Source organism: Phoxinus phoxinus (genome assembly GCF_949152265.1).
Source record: "Phoxinus phoxinus genome assembly, chromosome: 2".
NCBI lineage: Eukaryota > Metazoa > Chordata > Actinopteri > Cypriniformes > Leuciscidae > Phoxinus > Phoxinus phoxinus.
Genome location: NC_136877.1, coordinates 6,338,534 through 6,359,982, shown reverse-complemented (window position 1 = coordinate 6,359,982; position 21,449 = coordinate 6,338,534). Strand labels below are relative to the sequence as shown.

Here is a 21,449-nt window from a genome sequence, read left to right as displayed (position 1 = left end):
AAATGGAGTCTTTGGACGCCTCGGATGTGAAGTTATTCGCTGTCAAAGTGACGCAAAAATGAATGGGAGTCAATGGAATGCTAACAGCAGGTGAAGTTCTGCTACAATGGCGGCGCCCGCGGAGGCTTCAGTTTCCGGCGGATGGATTACCCCCTTGGTAAGTCCATGTCGTTCCGCCATCTTGAAAAACTATTATAGCAGAGAGGGACAAAAAGCACTAGCCTACCTCAACGCGTTTCCACATACGCGTTTTCATTCAGAGCCAGCGTAACGTGACTCAAACCAGCCGAGACGGACGAGGAGAGAGGCGTAATTCGTGTGACTGCCCCGGCAAATTTGAAAGGCTGCACTGCACGGTACTTCATAATTCAGGATCATGATTATCCCGAGCCTGGAGCCAGGAGAAGGTATCCTAGTCGCCAAAATTTAATTTAAAAGGAAACGTGACCGGCAAATTTAAAAAACGAGGGTAAATATGGGGATAGATTTTCCCAGGTGGAGAAAGACTTTGAAAGGAACGCTGAAGTTGCCTGCTTTCTTCTCGACGGGTAAGTCAATGTTACGGTCTAAATTATAAGCTTTTTTTCATTGCTTGGTTGTGTAATTCATTATATAGGCAGCATAACAGTAGAACATCTATAGTTAAACTCGACGAAGGGCTATTGTTGTCATAGCTTCTTGGCACATAACGGCTACCGTAGTTGCAACACGCATTTTAAAAAGCGAGGAGCTTGAAAGCACTATTCGTTTGAATGCAAAATACAATTTCACCGCTAGATGGGAGACATTCCTACACACTGTACCTTTAAGTAATGTATTGCGTTACTTTTGCATTACTTTTCTCATCTGGGCTTGCTTTTATTTTATTTATACATTTTTTTATATATATATATTTAGCAAATGTAATGGCCCTTTCACACCAAAAGTGAAATGAATAATCCTCAGGCTGAAGAAGATGCAAATTCCCGCCTGTACAGTAGAGGGCGCCGCTCAAACAAAGCTTTCAGCTGTGCTGGCATTCTGGATCGCCGAATGGCTTAGTGCTGCTAATGGATCCAAGCATGTATCTCGTAAATTACACCACTAATAATGCCCGGAATGGTACCAAACTTCTACAGTAGTACAAATAGGTTCTGTACTCATAAAACGAGGCATTTTAAAGTGTGTAAGTACATCAGGAGTTTATTTAAATAACACCTGCCTGATGGCTAATGCTACCGCTAACCCGGACGTCGAGGTCACTTCCGTGATTTGGGAAAAGCCCGTAAAAGTCTCGCGCGGTTACCCGGTGCTGCTGAAAAAGTTTTGTGGTACATCCAAATTGATTTGTTATTTTTTCCAAAGTGTTGACAACTTAGTGTTAACTAATAATTGTTGCAAACTGGTACTGTCAACAAAATATTAGTGCATTCCTGGAACTGGGCGTCGTTACACTACATCCTTATGCATCGCTTTCTGCCAGGACGTCCATGTTAGCGGTAGCATAAGCCATCAGGCAAGTTTTATTTAAATAAACTCCTGATGTACTTACAAACAGTACAGAACCTATTTGTACTACTGTAGAAGTTTGGTACCATTTCGGGCATTATTAGTGGGGTAATTTACGAGATACAACATTGGATCCATTACGCACAAAACGAGTGCTTCTCAAACGGAAGGCTAGTGAGGCCGTGACTTAGTCCAGTCCTTCAGAGGATTTCAGGCTAGAGTCTTTCTCAGCGTTAACTGCTAGAATGAGACGGTCATGATGATAAATGACATGATGATAAATATGACATACATTTACATTTTATATATAAAAGAAAATGTGCGGCCTCCTCATTTTAAAACCGCACCACACACCACTGGTTCTAACCCACACAGAATGAGCGAGAGCAACAGCGATGTGCCTTAGCAAACCCCTCTAATGAGTGTGCTGCGGGCTACAGTAATATTTCACGAGATGATAAAGCAGCACAGCCACATTAATTAATCTCAAGGAGATGAGTATTGATAAGTAAGACATTTCTAATCTTATTTCTGCTTCGTCATTAGGTTCTTGTTTCTTGGCAAGAAAGAGCTTGTCGTTTAGCTCACCAACAGTGAAGATACAGCATAGTGCACAATGGGAGTGGAAACTAATTGCAAACAGTCTTATCTCTGCCTCATTGACCAGGAAAATAAGGGTCTGGCGGTTTCATTTGAGCGCCACACCATCTGTATCTCAACATTCATAATCATCCATTATGAGCTGTTTACCTAATGCGCATAGAGATCTCACCGAGCGGAACCAGGTATGTAGCTGGCTCACATTAAGTGTGTGTGTGTGTGTGTGTGTGTGTGTGTGTGTGTTTGTGTGTGTGTGTGTGTGGGGGGTGACCACAGCTGGCTCCCACTTTCCTCTTCCGCTCCACTTCCTCTACCTCATCCATACAATACAGCCCACCTTAAATACCCTCCCCACACACATACACACACACACACACACACACTCCGGCTACAGCTGCCCTGCAGGGAGAAGGCCACAAGGCACAATGAATGACAGCTTGACCTGCTGTCTCCTCTGCATGCTTCCCCTGAAGCACCTTTATAGCCTGACCCATGAAATTTCATTTGAATGCAACTCTCCCCCTCACTGCTCGCCATTAATAACAATCCACACACGCAGGGATGCTGGGTAACTGAGCCACAGTGTTCACATATGCCAATTTTACAAATAACTGTGTAAAAGAGTCATCTATTTAATTTAGTAATGACCATATGCCATTGTTTACTGCACCGCTGCTCCACACCACCACTGCCATAACAGTGACTGCTTCAGAAATCATATTATTTAGTTTGTAGTCTAAAGCCTTGTCACCAAATGTAACCCCAAGGCCTCGCATACTTCTTCCGAGTCCACCCTTTTTTGCGTGCACCCTTCTGAAACCTAAAATGAGAAATGGGACACCCTACATTCTCATGGACTTCACGCAGCGACCACTAAGTCCACAAGACTGTAAGTTCATATGAAGTGTACCATTTGGGACAGCGCCATTATACACTTATACACTTATCACAGGGTTAGATATTGTTGTCCCTTTCTCAAGGGCACATGAAATGTGCCATTTGGGACAGGGCCTAAATTGAATGTCGAATGAATGAATGAATTAATTAATTCAGCACTATACCACTATACAATGCAGCACTATACCAGCATCTCAAATATGATGTATTTGAACATCTTAAAAGTTCTGGCTGCAAAAAGCCATTGAACTTTTCCCTCTTGAAAATAAAGGTTCTTCATTAGCATCGATGGTTCCACGAAGAACCTTTAACATCCATGGAAATTTTCCAATCCACAAAGGTTCTTCATAGTGGAAAAAAGGTCCCTTGAATTTATCAAATGTTCTTCACACGGAAAAATCAGAACTGTTTGCTGAACCTTTTCTTCTGTTATGTCACCAAGCAGATTTACTACAACCTAATCGTATTGCGTAAAGGTGAAGCACAAAGGCCTCCGGCGTAACGCAGTGAATGAATGTGCCCTCTTATGTTTTATGGAGAAAACACTGGCACTTTTAAGCCGTGGGACTGGTTGAACAGTGTGTGCTCGAGTGTATGTTGGCACACAGGTGTTTGTACACAATGCATTACACGTCTCTACCCTCACGCACCAAGGGACGAATCAACAATTTGTCCACATTTCAGTGTTTCGCAAATTGTACTCGACAAACACACAGGTATAGCCAGATGGGGCCCGTGTGCCAGTTCCTCTGTGATATGAGGGCTTGATGGTTTATTCTTCACTCCTCCCTGCTGCAGTTTAACAGCACTTGACTTTATTGTGTGAAAGTGTGCGGATACTCGCACTGCCAATAATTCCCTGCAGACATTATTACTGATAGTTTGATTGGTGGTGATGATGGATGGATCGGTATAAGCGTCCGTTGACAGTCACAACACCATTTTCAACTAAAAACTGAAACCTTTTAAAGCGTTTGGCCGTTCATTTACACGACAACGGCGTGTGTTTGTAAAAACAGTGACATCATGCGTATGCGTATTATGTGTTCAGACAGCGACATAGTGTCGGCCCAGATCCGGCCCACATCTGGGCCGTGTGGAATCCACGTATACCAGATGTGGGCCGGATCTGGGCCGACACTATGTAGCTGTCTGGTCTATAGGCGCGTAGTGTTTCTCTACAAAGTGACATCGCCAACTACTGGCCTGGCAGCAGAATACAGAGTTTTTAGTCGTTTTCGCGGATCCGTGTGAACAGGGATCGTTTTGAATACGTTGTTGTCTATACACGAAAAACTTTTTCATTTTAGTACTTCATAAACTTACCCTCACAGTTTGTTTTTCAACTGCTTACACACATTTTCAAAACGTTGCCTCTTTTTTCCCCCAAAACTTTACACACAAATCCAAGAATTGCACACACACACACAAAAACACAAAATGGCTCACATCTCTTGCAAAATGAAGCACTGCATTCAAAATATCACAAACACATCTCAAAAGCAAACATTTGTCCTATTTGTCTCATAATATTATGAAACTCAAAAAAAAAAAATATGGTGCAAAAGTTCATTTATTTCAGTAATTCAACTTAAAAGGTGAACCTAATATATAGACTCATTACATGCAAAGTGAGATATTTCAAGCCTTTATTTGTTATAATTTTGATGATTATGACTTACAGCTTATGAAAACCCCAAATTCAAAATTAGAATATTGTGAAAAGGTTTTCATAAGCTGTAAGCCATAATCATCAAAATTATAACAAATAAAGGCTTGAAATATCTCACTTTGTAATGAGTCTATATAATATATTAGTTTCACCTTTAACGTTGAATTACTGAAATACATTAACTTTTGCACAATATTAAAATTTTTCGAGTTTCACCTCTATACACACAGTTATTCAAACATAAAGCTCTTCTTTCATGAGCTCCTATGTATATTTCTGTACATGATTGAAAGTAATTGGCAGAGAGATGTTGAAAAAATTCTCGGTAAACACGAAAGCAAGACTGAAACCAAACTATAAATGTTTTTACTGTAAGCATTTGTGTTTGTGAATACAGTGTTACACAATCCGAAAAACCTATAACTTTGACCTTGCGAATCGTGTGTTGTGGTTTGCAGTTTCCAAAAAGTCGAAGGCCGAGGATTAGTGTGTGGTTCTGGAGTTTGAGTTTCAGGTTCGAGAAATCGTGTGACAAGTAAGGATTTTGTGTGTAAGCAGTTAAAAAAAAAAACTGTAATTAACTTTTATGAGTATTTGTGTTAACCGTTTTTGGACCCTCCTGAAGTCTGGAATCAAGAAATATTGATTTGTTTATTGCTTTCGTTATACGCAGTGGCTCAACAGTTGTAGGCTATGCTTGTTTGTGGAAACCGTGATTCATTTATTTCAGGATTCTTTGATGAATAGAAAGATTAAAAGAACAGCGTTTATATGAAATGGTCATCTTTAGCAACATTACTGTCTCATCTGATCAATTTACTGTAATGTTCTGTCCCCAAACAGATGTGAAACAGTCCACTTGTACATATATAGATGGAAGAAACCATAATGCTCAAGATGAAAGCAATTCATTTTACAGAACTGTACAGCACCAGATTGCTCTGAGCTATCCAGTGATAAGAAATGACCGTGCCAGAACTGATCCTGGATCTTCTGCCTGTGTCTGAGGTCTCTCGTCAGGTGTGAGCACATGAGAGGAGGTTATCTGGGTGGGTTATGTAAATGTCCCGGGCCGTACCTCTGGGACAGGGGGATTGCGTAACACTTTACGCCACCAGCTACTCGTCTCCCCCGTTCACACAACACTTGCAATTACTTTTCCGCGCAAGTTACCTTTCTTCACCTTTTGGCCCGAACAATATTTATAGTTCTGCAATTACACAAGCAGAGAAGCATCTGTGTGTTCTGCAACATTCCCCCTTCTGTTAAACATCAGGAACCGTGTTGTGTTAAATATACATGATGGCTCATCTGCAGCTGTGATTGTTTTGTAACACCTAATAGAGCTCGAATCCACCGTGAAGCTCATGAAACCACTGAACACAGACCAATGATGAGCATTACTTTCACTCTTCAACACTGCGAGTGCTGGAAATGTTGCCAGGGTGTGTCATATATTTCACAATTTATATCGTAAATCCTCTGGTGAGAAATGTCACCCCAAAATAAAAAATAAAAAAAGGACCGTTTGTAGGATCATTATTATTATTATTGTAGCATTTAAGCACATTTATTAGAGTAAAAACAATTACTGTAAAAAAATCAGTGTTGAATATAAAGTAAAAAAAAAAAAAAATAATAAAAGTTTTTAGCAACATTATTAACATTATTATTGAAGTTCATCTATTTCTTTTTCTATTGACTTTGGTATCAATTATCAGGTGAACGTGTTTTTTTTTTTGTTATGATGTCAACAAATGAAGCATTCCTCAGTATTTTAGTTCATAAGACAATATTGTTTTATCATAGATTCTCATATTACACAAATGTTGTATCTGTACAATTCTAAATACATAGGTCCTCTGTTAAAATACAGTATGATAAAAAAATCTCCTGTATCAATAAGCTCATCAGATGTCCACCACTTGCTCATGTCTATACTGAAAAATCTCTTGCGCTCACTCGAATCCCACAAACATAACTCTCTTGTGCTTATGCCAAAATGCAACTCAAAGCTGAAGTGTGCTATTTTTCTCAATATTGAAATACTTTCTCTCAAGGAGGTCTAATACTTGGAGAAGTTATCTGTCAGCATTCTTATTAATCTCAAAGGCAGTTGTTAATTCTGTAAATTAAATTCTGCCATCTTTGCTCATGCAGGTTTGAGCCAATCACCTGAGCCGTAAATGCCATGTGACTGGAGCTGCAGGACAATGCAGATTGGCAGCAGACAGTGAGCTTTTATTTCATGCTTTTGAACTGGCAGAACATCTACTACAATATGATTAAATATAAATCAGTCTGAAAACTATTTTGGAAATTCCATTTGAGGATGCACGGACATCACACACTTCAGCTTTAAATAATGAATCATAATTCATAAACCATACTGCAATGTAAAATTGATCTTCATTGACCTGCAAGGCAGTGCTGGACCTGCTTCACAGTGTTGGATCGTGTCCATCATACTTGCTCCAAATGATGTCTAAACTCCAACCACAGTTAAAGAGATTTCAATCCTGCGTGTGTTTCACAAAGTAACTACTAATTCATGTCTAGATGAAATTAACACTGATTCTTGTAGGATGCTCAATAAGTGCATAGTTGTGTTCTTTAATCATTTTCATTAGCAGGAAAGTACTTTTCTTACTTTCCGTCTGTTTGCTTGTATGTGTGAAAATGTAAAAAGTGTGTTATATTAAAGGGATAGTTCACCCAAAAATGAAAATTATGTCATCATTTACTCACCCTCATGTTTGGGTTTCTATCTTCTGTTGAACACAAAATTAGATATTTTAAAGAATGTCGGTAACCAGACAGTTGACGGCACCCATTGACTTCCATAGGTTTTTTTTTTCTACTATGGAAGTCAATGGGTGCCGTCAACTGTTAGCAACATTCTTTAAAATATCTCCTTTTGTGTTCAACATCTCATACAACTCACACAGGTTTGGAACAACTTTTTCATTTTTAATTTAAGGGTGAACTATCCCTTTAAGCCAGTGTTGTTGTTCATTTCAATAATCCAGCCTGGGATAATGTGAAAGCAGGCTGTGGTTTTCACACTAAAGATTCACAGACGGGTGTGATATCTGAGTCTTGACTGTGCATTGAACTGAGTCCCGTATCTGAGTCGTCATCATTCCCGTCACATGTTTTTGAAAGCCCTCTTGCCTGCTCCACCCACACACTGTCCCCCTCCAGAGCCATCAGTCTGTCACTTTCTATTGTGCTTTCCTCTTTCAGCTCCGCATTGTCTGCACTGTCCTCCTCAAAATCCAAAGAGTTGACTTTCTCCAATAAATCCGTTAGTTCTTTCTCTTTCTCCCCCCATATCTCCTTGGTCAAGTCCAAATCATTCCTTATAGCCTCCAAGTCTGTGTTCAACCGCAGGCCGATGTACAAACTGGTGTCGAGTTGGGTTCTGATCCTCTCCTCTTCCAGAAGCAAGTCATTGTCAGACGACACATCCAGCGCTGAAGATCCGTCATGGTGTTCTTGAGTCGTGACTCGGAGAGATGCCTCGCCAGAAGTGCTTTCGCCGTCTTTATTCGCAAGTTCCTCGTGCCTTCTCTTCATCCATCTCTGGTTGAGCTCCTCTTGGATCTCAGTCGTAATGCTCTCCATGAGGGCCTCGTGCTCAGCCAGTTCTTCTTGCAGTTTGATGACCTCCTCGCATCTCTTCGCATACTCCTCAAACTGGGCGAGAGCTTCCTCTGGGCTGGTTTTGTCCCCCTCGCCAACTTTATCAGGGTTGGCGTCCACTAAATACGTATCCTGGACATAGTTGATCCCGTGCATCTTCATTCTATCAAAATGAACTTTGGCCTCATACCTGTCGATTTCCCTGTCCAGCTCTTTTATCCTCTGAATCTGCTGGCGGATGGTGTGATCTTGAGATATGACCAGGTGCACAAGCGTCTCCATCTTCTCCATGCACGATTCGTCCTTAGATGCAGCCTGCGTTTTTTTCTTATTAATCTTATCCAATTTTCTGAACGCTTTCCTGACTATCCGTCTCTGTTTCTCTTGTGACAGAGCCATGGTCACTCTCGCGGTCCCCTTGTAAACACACGGGCTCTCCTTACTGAGAACTACGCGCGCCTCTGCGCTCCGCGGCCCGTTGCTCGGGAGAGACGCCTCGTTCTTCACCAGCACAAACCGCACGTTTTCCTGTTCCTCTCCCCACGCGCTCCACAGTCGCAGGATCTTGGTTTTGTTGGGTAAAATCCGCTCGACCCCTCTCCATTTCTCCACAACGCAGTAAGACTGAGGAGAGCCCGAGAGAGACACGCGCGTCTCCAGGTTCTGATCCTCCAGTAAAACCCGGATCACATCTGCGCAGGTCGTGCGCTTCGACAAGCCCGACACGAGCTTCTCTTCGCGACAAACCCACACTGATATTTTATTCTCCTCTGCCTCCATCTCTCCGACTGATAGTTACTGTCCCAGCAAAGTTTCCCGCTGCAGGAAATTATTCAGATGAAGTGAAAACTATTATAACATTTAACTATTGCAGCCTATAAAATGCAAAGGGTTAATCCACACTGTTGAAATGATACAGTTGTAATGTTGTCGATTGAAAGAGTTGCTGATGCTCCAGTCCTCATGTGTGTCTCTCGGTCTCTGTGAGTGAATGAGAGCTGACGGGACAGCGCTTCTGCGAGTGCACTGCACTGATCACATGACCTCTCTCGAGCCTAGTGACATTATAAGATAGCCTACCGGTTGTGTGCACTTCTATTCAGATTAAACAAAAAACAAATATTTTTAAAATATTTAATACATACCGTTTAAGTAAAACAATGCAAAAATTAAGCAAGGAAATGAGAACGCTGGATAAAATAACAAGGATCTGATCAGTTGTTTTGATTGTCTAAAGAAATGACGGTGATAAACGGATCATTGACCACTAAAGCTTCACAAAAGTTTTTTAAAAAGATTTTCAAAACTGATGTAATGCATATTTTTTAATCATGACCAGGAAACTTACATGTTTATAAAAGGGTTCAAACCTAAAATTATGTCAAAGTGGGCTATATATTTTTTTATTTATTGTTATTGAGACACCATTTAAAAAAAAAATGTTTTCTTACTTTGACAGTTGCACCACCTGACATTTTGGGGGGTTTAAGATAACAACAACACATACAATAGTGTGTATTTATTTTAAAATGAAATAATGCACTTGGACACAAACATATCCATGTCATGATGTCATTGACCCAAACTCAGTGAATTCATACTTCATTTCACGTGATAATCATATTAATGTATACGTTTATTGTCTTTTACAAAACTCACTTGGGATTCATTTCCTTTTTTTTATTTTTATTTATTTTTATAAAGGAACAAATACCCTGACATGTATAAAAAAAACGATGATTATCACATAAAGTAGCCTATTATTATCATCATCATTTCATAATTATTATTTTGTTTTCATTTCATGACCTGAGGTTTTCTTTTTTATGCCACAATGAGTAATATCGTTTTATGACATATCCAAGTGAAACGGCTTCTGGAACAGGAACAAATATAGGGCGGGGCTTGATTTCGTCCATGGGGAATTTATTGGATGGTTGTGGTTTGCTATTGGTGGATCTCATGTGAGTGACAGGTTGGTTTTCCCGCCCTCACTCCAGTAAACACGTCATCAGAGAAGAGAAGAGGCTGCAAGAGGAAGTTATTTTTGAAAAAATGACAAAAACAACAATGCACACTTTGCACAGATAAATAATTTATGATAAATAGCCTACTGCAATATAAGAATGTTTTATTTTGATTTCATGGTGACAAACAATTAGCAATACATTTGCTTACGGTGTTAATGCAATTGTTTAATGTTAGTTAATGTTGCTCAGGTTCATTATTAACAGATACAATTTTGATTTTAATAAGTAAATGTTGAAATTAAGATTAAATATGGGCATATGCTTCAGAGCATTTTCATTGTTAGTTCATGTTGTTAGTTCAACTAATGTTATCAAATAGAACCTTATAGTAAAGTGCTACACATTTATTCTGTGAGCAGTAGTGGATAATGGGAGGTTTACAAAGACAAAATCTGTATTTAGCTGGTCATGTGATTTCAATATGTCCCCTTAAGGCACCTCACTAAATCAGATGTTATCAGGGTATGACCGAGGGAGTCATCTCATGTGAGTGGACATGATTTAAAGTACTATTCACCTTTAACCTGAGTACATCTTTAACCTGCCGTTTCCGAAACAGTAGAAACAAGCAGCCTGTCCCAACCCACTTCATAAAGGCCAGAGTTTACTGCTTATCATGCCTGAAACAGAGCTTGTGATGAGATGGACCGTTTGTCTGCAAAGTTATTTTATAGTTGCATTTTTTAATCTTGAAGGCCAAAGTTTGTGTATTTGCTTCTTCAATCTTGGAGTAGGCTTCTTGACATGTTCTGCTTCCAGAGTATTGCATTAAGAAATTGAGAAAAGAAAAACTTATTTAGAAATTGTACATCACAACACCAACCGTTTATCCTGTCGTATGCAGTGATTATAAGTCTGCAAATTAATAGACTACATGTAAACTGTTTTTATATGCTCTTATTTTATTTGTTGGTAAAAAAATTAATAATTTTAGGGTCAAACCTGATCCAATTGAGATTAAATGGCCATAATCCTTGTAATAAAAAGCAAATTGCATGATCATGGTGTGGTTCATAAATCACTTCATATCCACAAAAACAAAGACATATACAATGACACCACACCTTACTTAACTTTCCCTGTTAACGAAATTGTCACTTTTAAATGTCTTTAAGCAATAAATAGCTAATAAAATAATTTAGGTTTAACTGCTTCCTGAGAACGATCCTGCAGTGACACCTGCTGTTTACTCTCATTATTGCAAAATTCACAATTCATATCTGTAAAATACCGTCCCTAGTGTTCACTGCTATTACTTTAACTACATGTAGTGTACGAGAGGGACATAAATACTGTACTAATGCCTACAGCTTTTATATATGCATTAAAATAGAACCAATTATGCAAATTTAAATCAAAAGCTAATGGTTATCACTAGTGTTAAAGTTAAAGTTGAGGTTTGTCAGATTTCTTAAGTTACAATAAATTCAATAGACTATTTCACAGCTGTACTGGAGTTAATAGTAGCATAATTGTGCGGATACAAGACATCCACGAAATGTGTAGATTTTCATAAATAATGATAACCCAAATATACAAAATACACTGCGCGCACACACACACACACACACACACACACACCAGGGTCCAACATTCTTCAAAATGTCTTTTTTTGTGTTCAACAGAAGAAAGAAACTCGTACAGGGTTGGAACAACTTGAGGGTGAGTAAATAATGTTTCTTAATAATTCATAAATTTAATAATGATCAATAATTGTGGGGTGCACTATCCACTTAACTTTGTTTTCAAAAAGTGACCACAGGTGGCGCTGCAGACTGGCAGATAATTTCAGTACTACAATCCATCCCTGTGAGAACATCAATTATGACAACTTTCTTTAACTCACCACATGTCATTCCAAAACTGCATGGCTTTCTTCTGTGGAACATAACATATATTACTGGAAACTTTCCACAGAAGAAAAGTCATACGGGTTTGGAACGAGTGTGAGTAAATAATGACAGAACTTTTATTTTTGGATGAACTTTCCATTTAAATTAAAAGAGGGAAAGATAACATGATCACACAAGCTGTGTTTTAATTATTTATTTTATTCAATATTGTGTACATACAAAGTATTCTAGAAAGCTACAAAATATCTACCACTTTATCAAGGCGGCATCAAAATGTTACGGAGCAAAGACAAGACCATATGCGATAAAGAACACACACATAATACGTATTTTTCTTTTCTCTCTCAGCCTTGCTCCAATGTTTTTTTTCACCCCCATCATCAGGGATATTAAAAGATATCACACCTTTGTACCAAGAAAAGCCAGAATATATAATTTTATACAAAGCACCTTTTTACAAAAAAATCTCTGCACACAAACCCAATATCTTTTTATGATACTATCTGAACTAGAGAAAAGTTCACTTTAAAGCCAACATCTTAAATGGTAATGAACATAGGAGGTACCAGTACCTACACACAGACAAAATACAAACATAGATCAAAAAACATAAGCTAAACTGCCGTCATACTGTAGTCCGGATTCCACTCAAATCCTTACTTAGTGTCCATTACTAGCAAAATAATGTCCGTTTAACATTCATCATATTAAAGGCATTAGTTCTCAAATCCCTAGAGAAGTAAAGGGGACTGTTAAGGAGGAACTGACGTAGCAGATGCACCAGCAGTAACAGTATCACCACCCGAACGGGCTCTGAATATACTGACGTCATCACAAAACATGTAGAACAATACAGGAAGATCTCTATATGAAACGTGAACAAGAAGGCGAAGGTAAGGCAAACACAAAACAATCAACATCGTTTGCCGTTTTGATATTGAGCGTACTTAACTCCACAGTTTACTTTAAGCGGTACAACATACACAGCTGTAAATCTAACTTAGTCTTTCACTCTTTGAGGGTTTCATCCACTTAAATGAACAACATGAATAAATTATGCAGTGGAGATGATACGGTTTGGTGAAGCCAAGAACTTTGCGGATAATATCCTCAACTATCTTTAAGGTCTGAGGAGAAAAACACCTTTACGTCACTTAATATAGTGTTTGCTATATTCACGAAAGAAAAAAGAAGACATTGAAATGGCTTAAAACAAAATGAAAAGGAAAAAGATCACCATTTAGGATTCATAATCTCCATGGTGCTGTGAGGTTTTCACTTTTATAATTTGATTATGCACTAGAAAAGACACTAAAGATAAGTATCACACAGAATGGAACCGAAGTTCTTGAAAGAAGAGAGAGAAAAAACATGACAGTTTGCCACATCCACCAAATCAAATGCTGATATAAATTTGTTATTAATAATTATTACAGAACTTTATTTCAGAACATCTCCACTCACTAGCCCATGTTGATTTTTCTATAAAATTTTATGAAGGCAATGTGGTGAATATTTTACCTACATCCACTTTTTTTTTTGGTTTTTGATCATCTTAACAACGCAAAATAACATCTGTCTTTTCTAAGCTGGAAAAATCGGAACCAAAGGCACTTTCATGCTACAGTGCAGGAAATAAAGAGGAGCTCAGTGCGTCTCCAACTTTTTGGTCTTTTCGGATAAGAAAGGCAAGATCAGATACTTTACGTACAGTATGTCTAAATATGTCTTCTATGTGTCTCTGAGAGTGAAAGGTCAACCAAATGGCCAGTGCTTTTTTTTAAATAAAGATGACACGTAGGATCTTATGGTGCGGTCACATTTGCAAAATTGCAGCGAAATTTCAAGGACAAAAAAAAATGTGGTGGAGAATGCGGGCAGCTTTACATGTAACCTCCGATCAACCAACAGTAATCAACAGTAGATTTTCAAAAAAACAAAAAAAAAAACAAAGAGCAAAATCTGCATGTGAACATTTTTTCGCCATAACGCAAAACTCTGGATCGTGCGTATTTCTATTGAAATGACTGGATTTCGCCTGCAAAATCTCGTCGAGCAACAGTAAACGTGACCGCGCCTTTAGTGTTACTTTTTCCCGAAAAACCACTGCGCTCATCTGCGTTGACTTCATACACTAAGGCACTGTGCTGTATATTGTTACACTTTGGCAGGTTTGTACTGTACAATTCCTACAACATGTGACAATAACAAGAACGTCTTCCAGCTTAGGAAAGAGGTCACAGCTTTAGTGGCATCTTTTGGAGTTCACACAACCATTATTAAGGCTTGCAGTCGTAGAAATCGATTAGGCCACAGAGACATGGGCTGTGCGGGAATGTCGAAGGCAGCGAAGAACTCTGGGACAGGACTGATTCTTACAGAAGATGAAGGAGTGCTCCGTGATGTACAGCATGTTCAGGGATGGGCTTTGTGAAGTGTGTCTTCCCCAGCGGCAGAAGGCAAGTCCGACGAGCGGGTCCAAGTGCTCGGGTCAAGCTGATGGATAATCCATCAACCCCTTGTAGTTAATGCAGTGCTTCTTGTTTCTAGAGTTATCTTTTATACAAGCATGTTGGCAGGAGGCGTTTAGCTGTCTAGTCAACAGGGTTGATTCTCTGCGTTTTCTTATTGCAGGTGGTGACACGTGAAAACAGACACAGGTTGGTATAAACTTCTCGTATCACAGTGCAGTAATTCCTCAACGAAAATTAAAAAGTAGCATGTACAAAGTAACTCTTTTCAAGGGCTGGGCTTCTGAATTCCCTGAATTCTCTGAATGTTCGGAATGCGGGAACTTTTGTTTTCCGATGGCCACAAGAATCTTTTTTTTTTTTTTAACACCTACAGTAGCTTTCTTTTCAATAAATCAATGTTACAGAATGAAATTTCTCAAATACTTTTTCTTTGGGAAAAATACCTGTGAGAATGTACTGTATATACATCTGTACACCTACATCCCACTCACACACACACATTTATGGCTGCACCCATATGCTTTCAGATCTTTTGAGTACATTACATGATTTAGAAAATCAAAATCAAAATGAGGTTGTTTTCAGATTCAACCTAACTCAACCCAACCCTTAAGTCGAACGATACCGTATGTCACTTTATATGTATAGTCTACAAATGAATCTTGATCCGGCATTCTTTGACATTCTTTCCTGTATTAAAACATAATACAACTGTACCGCCATTCACAGCTGCAGTTAAACGTCAAACACATATTAATAAAGAAATATATATATATATTTATATATATATAATTAGAAGCATCACCCAAATGTGAGTGAAAATCATCTTGAGTGAGTGTTGAGCTAGAGGCACTGCCACTGTACTGAGGTCGAGAGTCTGTGTGAAAGAGCTGCTTCATTCCTTCACTAGTCTGTAGATGTGATGCTGGGCTCCGTGCTCGCTGTTTGACACTTCGAACACACAGGCCATGCACAGCAGGGTCTCCTGTGTGTCTCTGTTTGTTACCACCTGAAACAGAGAGCCAGAGACGTCGCATTACTGTACAGTAAACCACATGAAACCTGTCAAAGTCATATTTGGGTTACGGTACACTTTATTTTAAGGTGTCACTGTGTAATTATACATTTAAGTACGGAAAGTATTAAGCACTAACCCTAAAGTTAGTTGCATGCGATCATAACTAATTTATAGTTATTACTATAGTAAATACATGTAACGTGTAACAGGTACACAAGTGTTAACCCTATGTCTACAAAATGTTTAGAAAATTAAGCACAACACTCCTCAATTCTCATTACTATAATGGAAAATATATAATTCAGCAGAGGCAAAAAAGTATGTATACAAAAATGTATACACCTCCCTTTTATTTATTTATTTTTACTTTTATGTAGCAAGAATACATTAAATTTATAAAGGGTGACAGTAAAGACATTTATAATGTTTATTTCAAATTAAATATTTTCTTTTGAACTATTTCTAAACATCCAAGATTTGTTTTTATTATTATTAAAATATTAAGCTGTTTTCAACATTGATAGTATTAAGAAATGTTTCTTGAGCAGCAAATCAGCATATTATAATGATTTCTGAAATATCATGTGACACTGTAATGATGCTGAAAATTCCACTGTGCATCACAGGAATAAATTACATTTTAATTTTGTAAATTATAATATTATTTCACAACATTTCTGTTTGCACTGTATTTAACTGTAAACATTAAAAAACTCACAGACCCCAAACTTTTGAATGGTATTGTACATTATAGTATTTGGCATTATGTGTGCTGATTTAAAATAAAACATAACAATAAAATGTATTTATAAATAAATAAAAATAGCAATATACAGTACATTTCTCTAACCTTTGAAAAGTAAAAAAAAAATAAAAAATTAAAAATCTGACAAGCGACTACTATATTTTTTTTCTTTTGTGATTATTCATATTTATGGATCTTTACAAGTTGGTCGAGCACAATGATTTTGTCTCTTTCATTTCAAATATCATAGTAATATGATATTTTATATATTATAGCAGCAATGATAATCTAATGAAAATGATCAGAATTACCAAAAAATGAAAAAATAAAGCTTTTTAACACTATATAAAATAAAGATCTTTAGCTTTCTACAACACATAACAGTAATAAGAATTTGATGTGAGAAAATTATGGGATAATGCAAACAATCTTTATGTTTCTAAAATATTTTATTCCTTTTATTTTGGTGAGAAATGTGACCTGGATGTGTTTTTTATGAGATTCACCAGTTCACTGATTAGATTTGTGAAAGGATTTGATGAAGAGGAAGGTCTCAGGTTTTTGACTGCATGCATTAGTTTATATCTTAAAAAACCCTGTTTTTTTTTTATTAAGTCTTGTGCTTTTATATTGGGCTTTTTTCAAGCACTTGACTTTAAAAGCCACATTTAACTGGCCATGTTTAAAACCCCTGATGTGCTGCAATGATGGCTTGATAGGTAAGGTCGGAATACATTAGTATTTAAAAAGTGTTTCAAATGATTGGATAATTTTTCACACATTGGATCCTGTGCATTTAGCGCTGTACTGTATGTGTTTGGATGACCTGAGATCAACCCTTCAACAACCACCACCTTTCAACAACATACACTATAAACACATCTTTCAGTCTTTCTATCATGACAAAAACCTCCATCGTACCAGGATGTGAGGGATTTGAGGGAAGAGAGCAGGGAAAGTGCATTAGTAAGACCCTCACTGTAGGGGAGAATAGGGCTCTAATCCTTATGTGTGTGTGAAGGTTAGAGAAAGGGGTTCCTCCCCCTTTGCAGGAGATTATCAGGCTTTGCACAGCGCCACAGGAATGCTAGGAATGTAGAGTCGTATCAGCTCAGAGGCCACAGGCTCCGCCCTGCACTGAAAGCTTTCACTGATTGGTTTAAACATCACTGATGGACATGCAGACTCACCAATAAGATGGTGAAGTTCTCCAGGACGCTGTTCATCATGTATTTCTCAGGCAGGTGTTTGAGTTTGTGGATGAAGTTGATCATGTATTCACACATGGGAGACCGACTTATCCGGTAAACAAAGCGGCCGTTCTCAAAGCGAGCGTACTCCGTCTGAGAGGAGAGATGAGAGGGAGATGAGAGAATGCACAAAAAAAAAAAAAAAAAAACATGGCATATGATACACTACCAGTCAAAAGTTTGAAAAGTATGACTTTTTTAAGTTTTTGAAAGAAGTCTTCTATGCTCACCAAGACTGTATTTGTTTAATATAGTAAAAACAGAATATTGTGATATATTATTACCATTCAAAATAACTTTTTTATTATTATGAGATGACAAAGCTGAATTTTCAGCATCATTACTCGTCTTCAGTGTCACATGATCCTTCAGAAATTATTCTGATATGCTTATTTGGTGCTTCATTTCTATTAATGATTATTATTATTATGTTGTATTAATTTCTAAAAAAAAAAAAAATTGACATTTGAACATTATAAATGTCTTTATTGTCAATAATTATTATTGGAAAAAAAATATTGATCAATTTAATGTGTCCTTGCTAAATAAAAGTATTAATTTCTTTAAAAAAAACTGTTAAACTGTTTTTAAACATTGATAAAAATAAGAAATGTTTCTTGAGCAGCAAGTCAGCATATTAGAATGATTTCTGAAGGATCATGTAACACTGAAGACTGGAGTAATGATGCTGAAAATTCAGCTTTACAATCAAAGAAATAAATTACATTTGAACATATATTAAAATAAAAAAACAGCTCTTTAAAAATGTAATAACATTAAAATAATATTGCAGTTTTTATTGTATTTTTTATCAAATAAATGCAGCCTTGGTGAGTGTAAGGACATCTCTAAAAAAAATATTGACCAAAGTATAGACAATATTTTATTTGTGTACAGGAGATACCATTTGTTTTTTTCTGACAAAGTTCTAAAATCTCATTACTGATCTCAAAATCTAAACAATGTCTCAAATTGTACAGATTAAGATACCAAAGTCTGGAATTAAAATTAATTTCTCTAAATATTTCTCATCAAATTCTCCCAAGCCATTTTTTTTTCTGAGACTGAGATCTCCATTAAATGTCCTGAGATATGAAAGAGCAATACACTTTTTTCTCATTTGAATGGAGCATTAAATGTTCTCACTCTAATATGAGATTAGATTGAGAACATTTATTGCTCCATTCAAATGTTATCCTGTACTCAAAACTAAAAAAAATCACCTCCACTTTCTCCACAACCTGTTTGCCAAACGAGCAAACTTTAGTGGAGCAGGTGATGGTCATGTTCTCCGGGCTCTCGTACTGACTGGTCACTCCATAGAAGGCCCCGGTTTCATCCTGAATGTTGCAGTTTAAGTCAGCCTATGAACCAATGAGATTGAAGCTTTAATTATCAAATTAATTAAAAAGAAATCTATATCAGAACAAATGGATAGATTTACTGACATATAACATTCAATACAAAACTGCCATCTAGTGGAGATTGTAAGCACAGCAACAACAACAAAAAACTACAGTACATGGAAGATTTTCAGTACTTAAATTTCAGTTTGGAGCATCACATACAGTACAACTTGTACGGACTACTTTTATAATTATTTGATTGTGTTTTTTGTGTGGATCTTCTGCAATATTTCGGTGTTCCATATAAGAAAAAATTCAAGCAGGTTTGGAAGAACATGAGGGTGAGTATATGTTAATTTTCTAATGAACTATCCCTTTAAGACTGCATTATTCTAATACTAAACTACCAATCAAGGCTATTTCTCCGTATTAGTCTATTCAAGTATTAAAAAAAAGACCGTGTCTAAGGTTAGAAAGAATAGATGAAATAACTTGGAGTAAAAAGGCACTCAAAAAATTTCTGCAAAAGAGCGGAAAAAAGAACAGCTCGCTCTCTGCTCTTTCAGTAAGCTAACACGATTTTCATTACAGAGAAAGCTCAAATATTCATTTCTGGCATACTCTCTTTTCATTAAGACAAGCCTGTTACATTTTCACATCATATTCAAGAGAGGCATTATTGTGCAGATCCAGAGTTTCATTTGAAATTCAGATCCCTCCGTCACTTCAAACGGAATTTGAGCAGCCTCGCTCCGACCACGACGAGGCCCACTTTGTTGGTTGCCGCTAGTTAGCATTTCACAAAATGCATGCAATGTTTGAATAGCTATTAGAGGAGCAACCAGGTCATCCAATTGTTTCCCGATATTAAACGGAATAAGTGCGAGCTTTGATCATGGACTCTTCAGCTATGCCGTGCCAAATATAGCAGCGGCGGTCTGGACATGCAAACAGAGACGGCTGTCTTTAAACCTAAAGTGGCCCAGTGTCTTTAGGGAAATGCACAATTATTCATGCATGTAATCACTCGGTGGATAAATATTTGCGTTAAATAGGCAGTTGTATGGGTGGTAAACATGAACTGCGCTCTCATTAGAGTAGAAAAACCTTGGCACAGGGTGGGCATGCATTACACAGCATTCTACGTACATGTTTGTTTTTAAGCCTAAATAATAATAATACTAAGTTCTTTCTGGACTTTGTGAGTTACGATATCTTCTTTTGCAAATAATTGAAGGGTGTGTGAATCACTAAACAGATGCTCGTTCTTTGCCGGGATTCACTCACCCAGAACTTTATGAGAAAGAATGAATTCTGAGGACCCTTGCCAAACAATTCCTTCAGCCCTCCTTTCTTCTCAGGGAATTTGTCGTAAATCTGACGAATATCCACCGACTCGAGCAAGGCATCGTTGTAAGAGTGATTTGTCTGACCGATGTGCACGAAAAGATGCTTGTTATACTGCACAGAACAAAGAAAACATGTTAGAATATCAATCTATTCAATATTGTAAATACATTTGTTTCTTGATATGTTGATTAAGTAAGCTAATTAATCATGATTAATCAAATAAACAAATAACAATATTTGGTGAGAAAATCCCCTGTGATGGAGACAATTCTCATACATTTCATCATTGTTGCAGACAAGTAAGTTATTGAGTATTGTTGAGACATGACAAAAAGTTCAATGTTCATTTATAATTATAAAATAAAAAATACAATTTATAAACAATGCCTGAAAATATATTAACAAGTCACTTTCAGTGTATTTTGGAGAATTACAATTTATCTAAATATTCAAACCAATTTATCTGATATTCAAAGAGCAAAACATGTATTTTTTCAATCAGGACTATATTAAATTGTGAAAAGTAGGCGTTGCATACTAGAATTCATACTAGAATGTGTGTTTTCAGTCAATTGTAGAGGACTCCTATCTGAAAACAACCACTTTTGACTGGGAGGCTGTAGGTTAATGATGAATCATGCACAATAAGACCAGGAATCTGTATTAAGAAGTAAACCGGCTCCATTTCTATTTTTATTTTAAGAGTGACATACAGAAGCTACTCACAGAATCTGGATCTCTCTGGTGCTCCAGAAAAGCGGAGAATTCCACAAGCCTGAGTTTCGATGTGCCGATAGATCGGCCCTGCCAGGCGGGAACTGTGGGCGCCGGTGCTGTCGCGGGCTCATAACCTACACACACACAGACACACACAAACACACTGAATATTAGCTCTTCTAAACAAAAAGAGTGTTAAATTTGAATGGATAAAAAAAAGAAAAAAAAAGGCAAACGGTGACATACTTGAGATTGTAGTTGTGACAGCTGGCTGGATAGGGTACGCTTGCTGGGCAAATGGCTTAATGCTAAAACAAAGACAAAGGAGAACTAAGAACAGGAAAATGAGCAGTCTAGCGGCACT

At 37.5% G+C, this 21,449-nt stretch overlaps 2 protein-coding genes across 8 annotated transcripts in view; both read right to left on the bottom strand.

Moving 5' to 3' along the window:
* Positions 1–6,438: 6,438 nt before the first annotated feature.
* rassf10b (Ras association domain family member 10b) lies at positions 6,439–9,272 on the bottom strand. Its single transcript, XM_079598047.1, has one exon. It carries the CDS (start codon positions 9,080–9,082, stop codon positions 7,718–7,720), a length of 1,365 nt encoding a protein of 454 aa, XP_079454173.1. The 5' UTR covers positions 9,083–9,272; the 3' UTR covers positions 6,439–7,717.
* A 3,100-nt stretch (positions 9,273–12,372) lies between these two features.
* Positions 12,373–21,449, bottom strand: part of tead1b (TEA domain family member 1b) — a 71,419-nt gene continuing 62,342 nt past the window's right edge. For all 7 annotated transcript variants that reach the window (XM_079605505.1, XM_079605503.1, XM_079605506.1 and 4 more), the window contains 6 exons: positions 21,332–21,393; positions 21,095–21,219; positions 20,306–20,479; positions 18,896–19,036; positions 17,613–17,765; positions 12,373–15,668 (listed from right to left, as the gene is read on the bottom strand). In XM_079605505.1, coding sequence (XP_079461631.1) covers positions 15,555–15,668; positions 17,613–17,765; positions 18,896–19,036; positions 20,306–20,479; positions 21,095–21,219; positions 21,332–21,393 — 769 coding nt within the window. In that variant the 3' untranslated portion in view covers positions 12,373–15,554. The remainder of the gene's footprint in view (positions 15,669–17,612; positions 17,766–18,895; positions 19,037–20,305; positions 20,480–21,094; positions 21,220–21,331; positions 21,394–21,449) is intronic.

Bases quoted from the DNA above. Each gene is read 5' to 3' on its own strand.
- rassf10b (XM_079598047.1), bottom strand. From the start codon at position 9,082: ATGGAGGCAGAGGAGAATAAAATATCAGTGTGGGTTTGTCGCGAAGAG.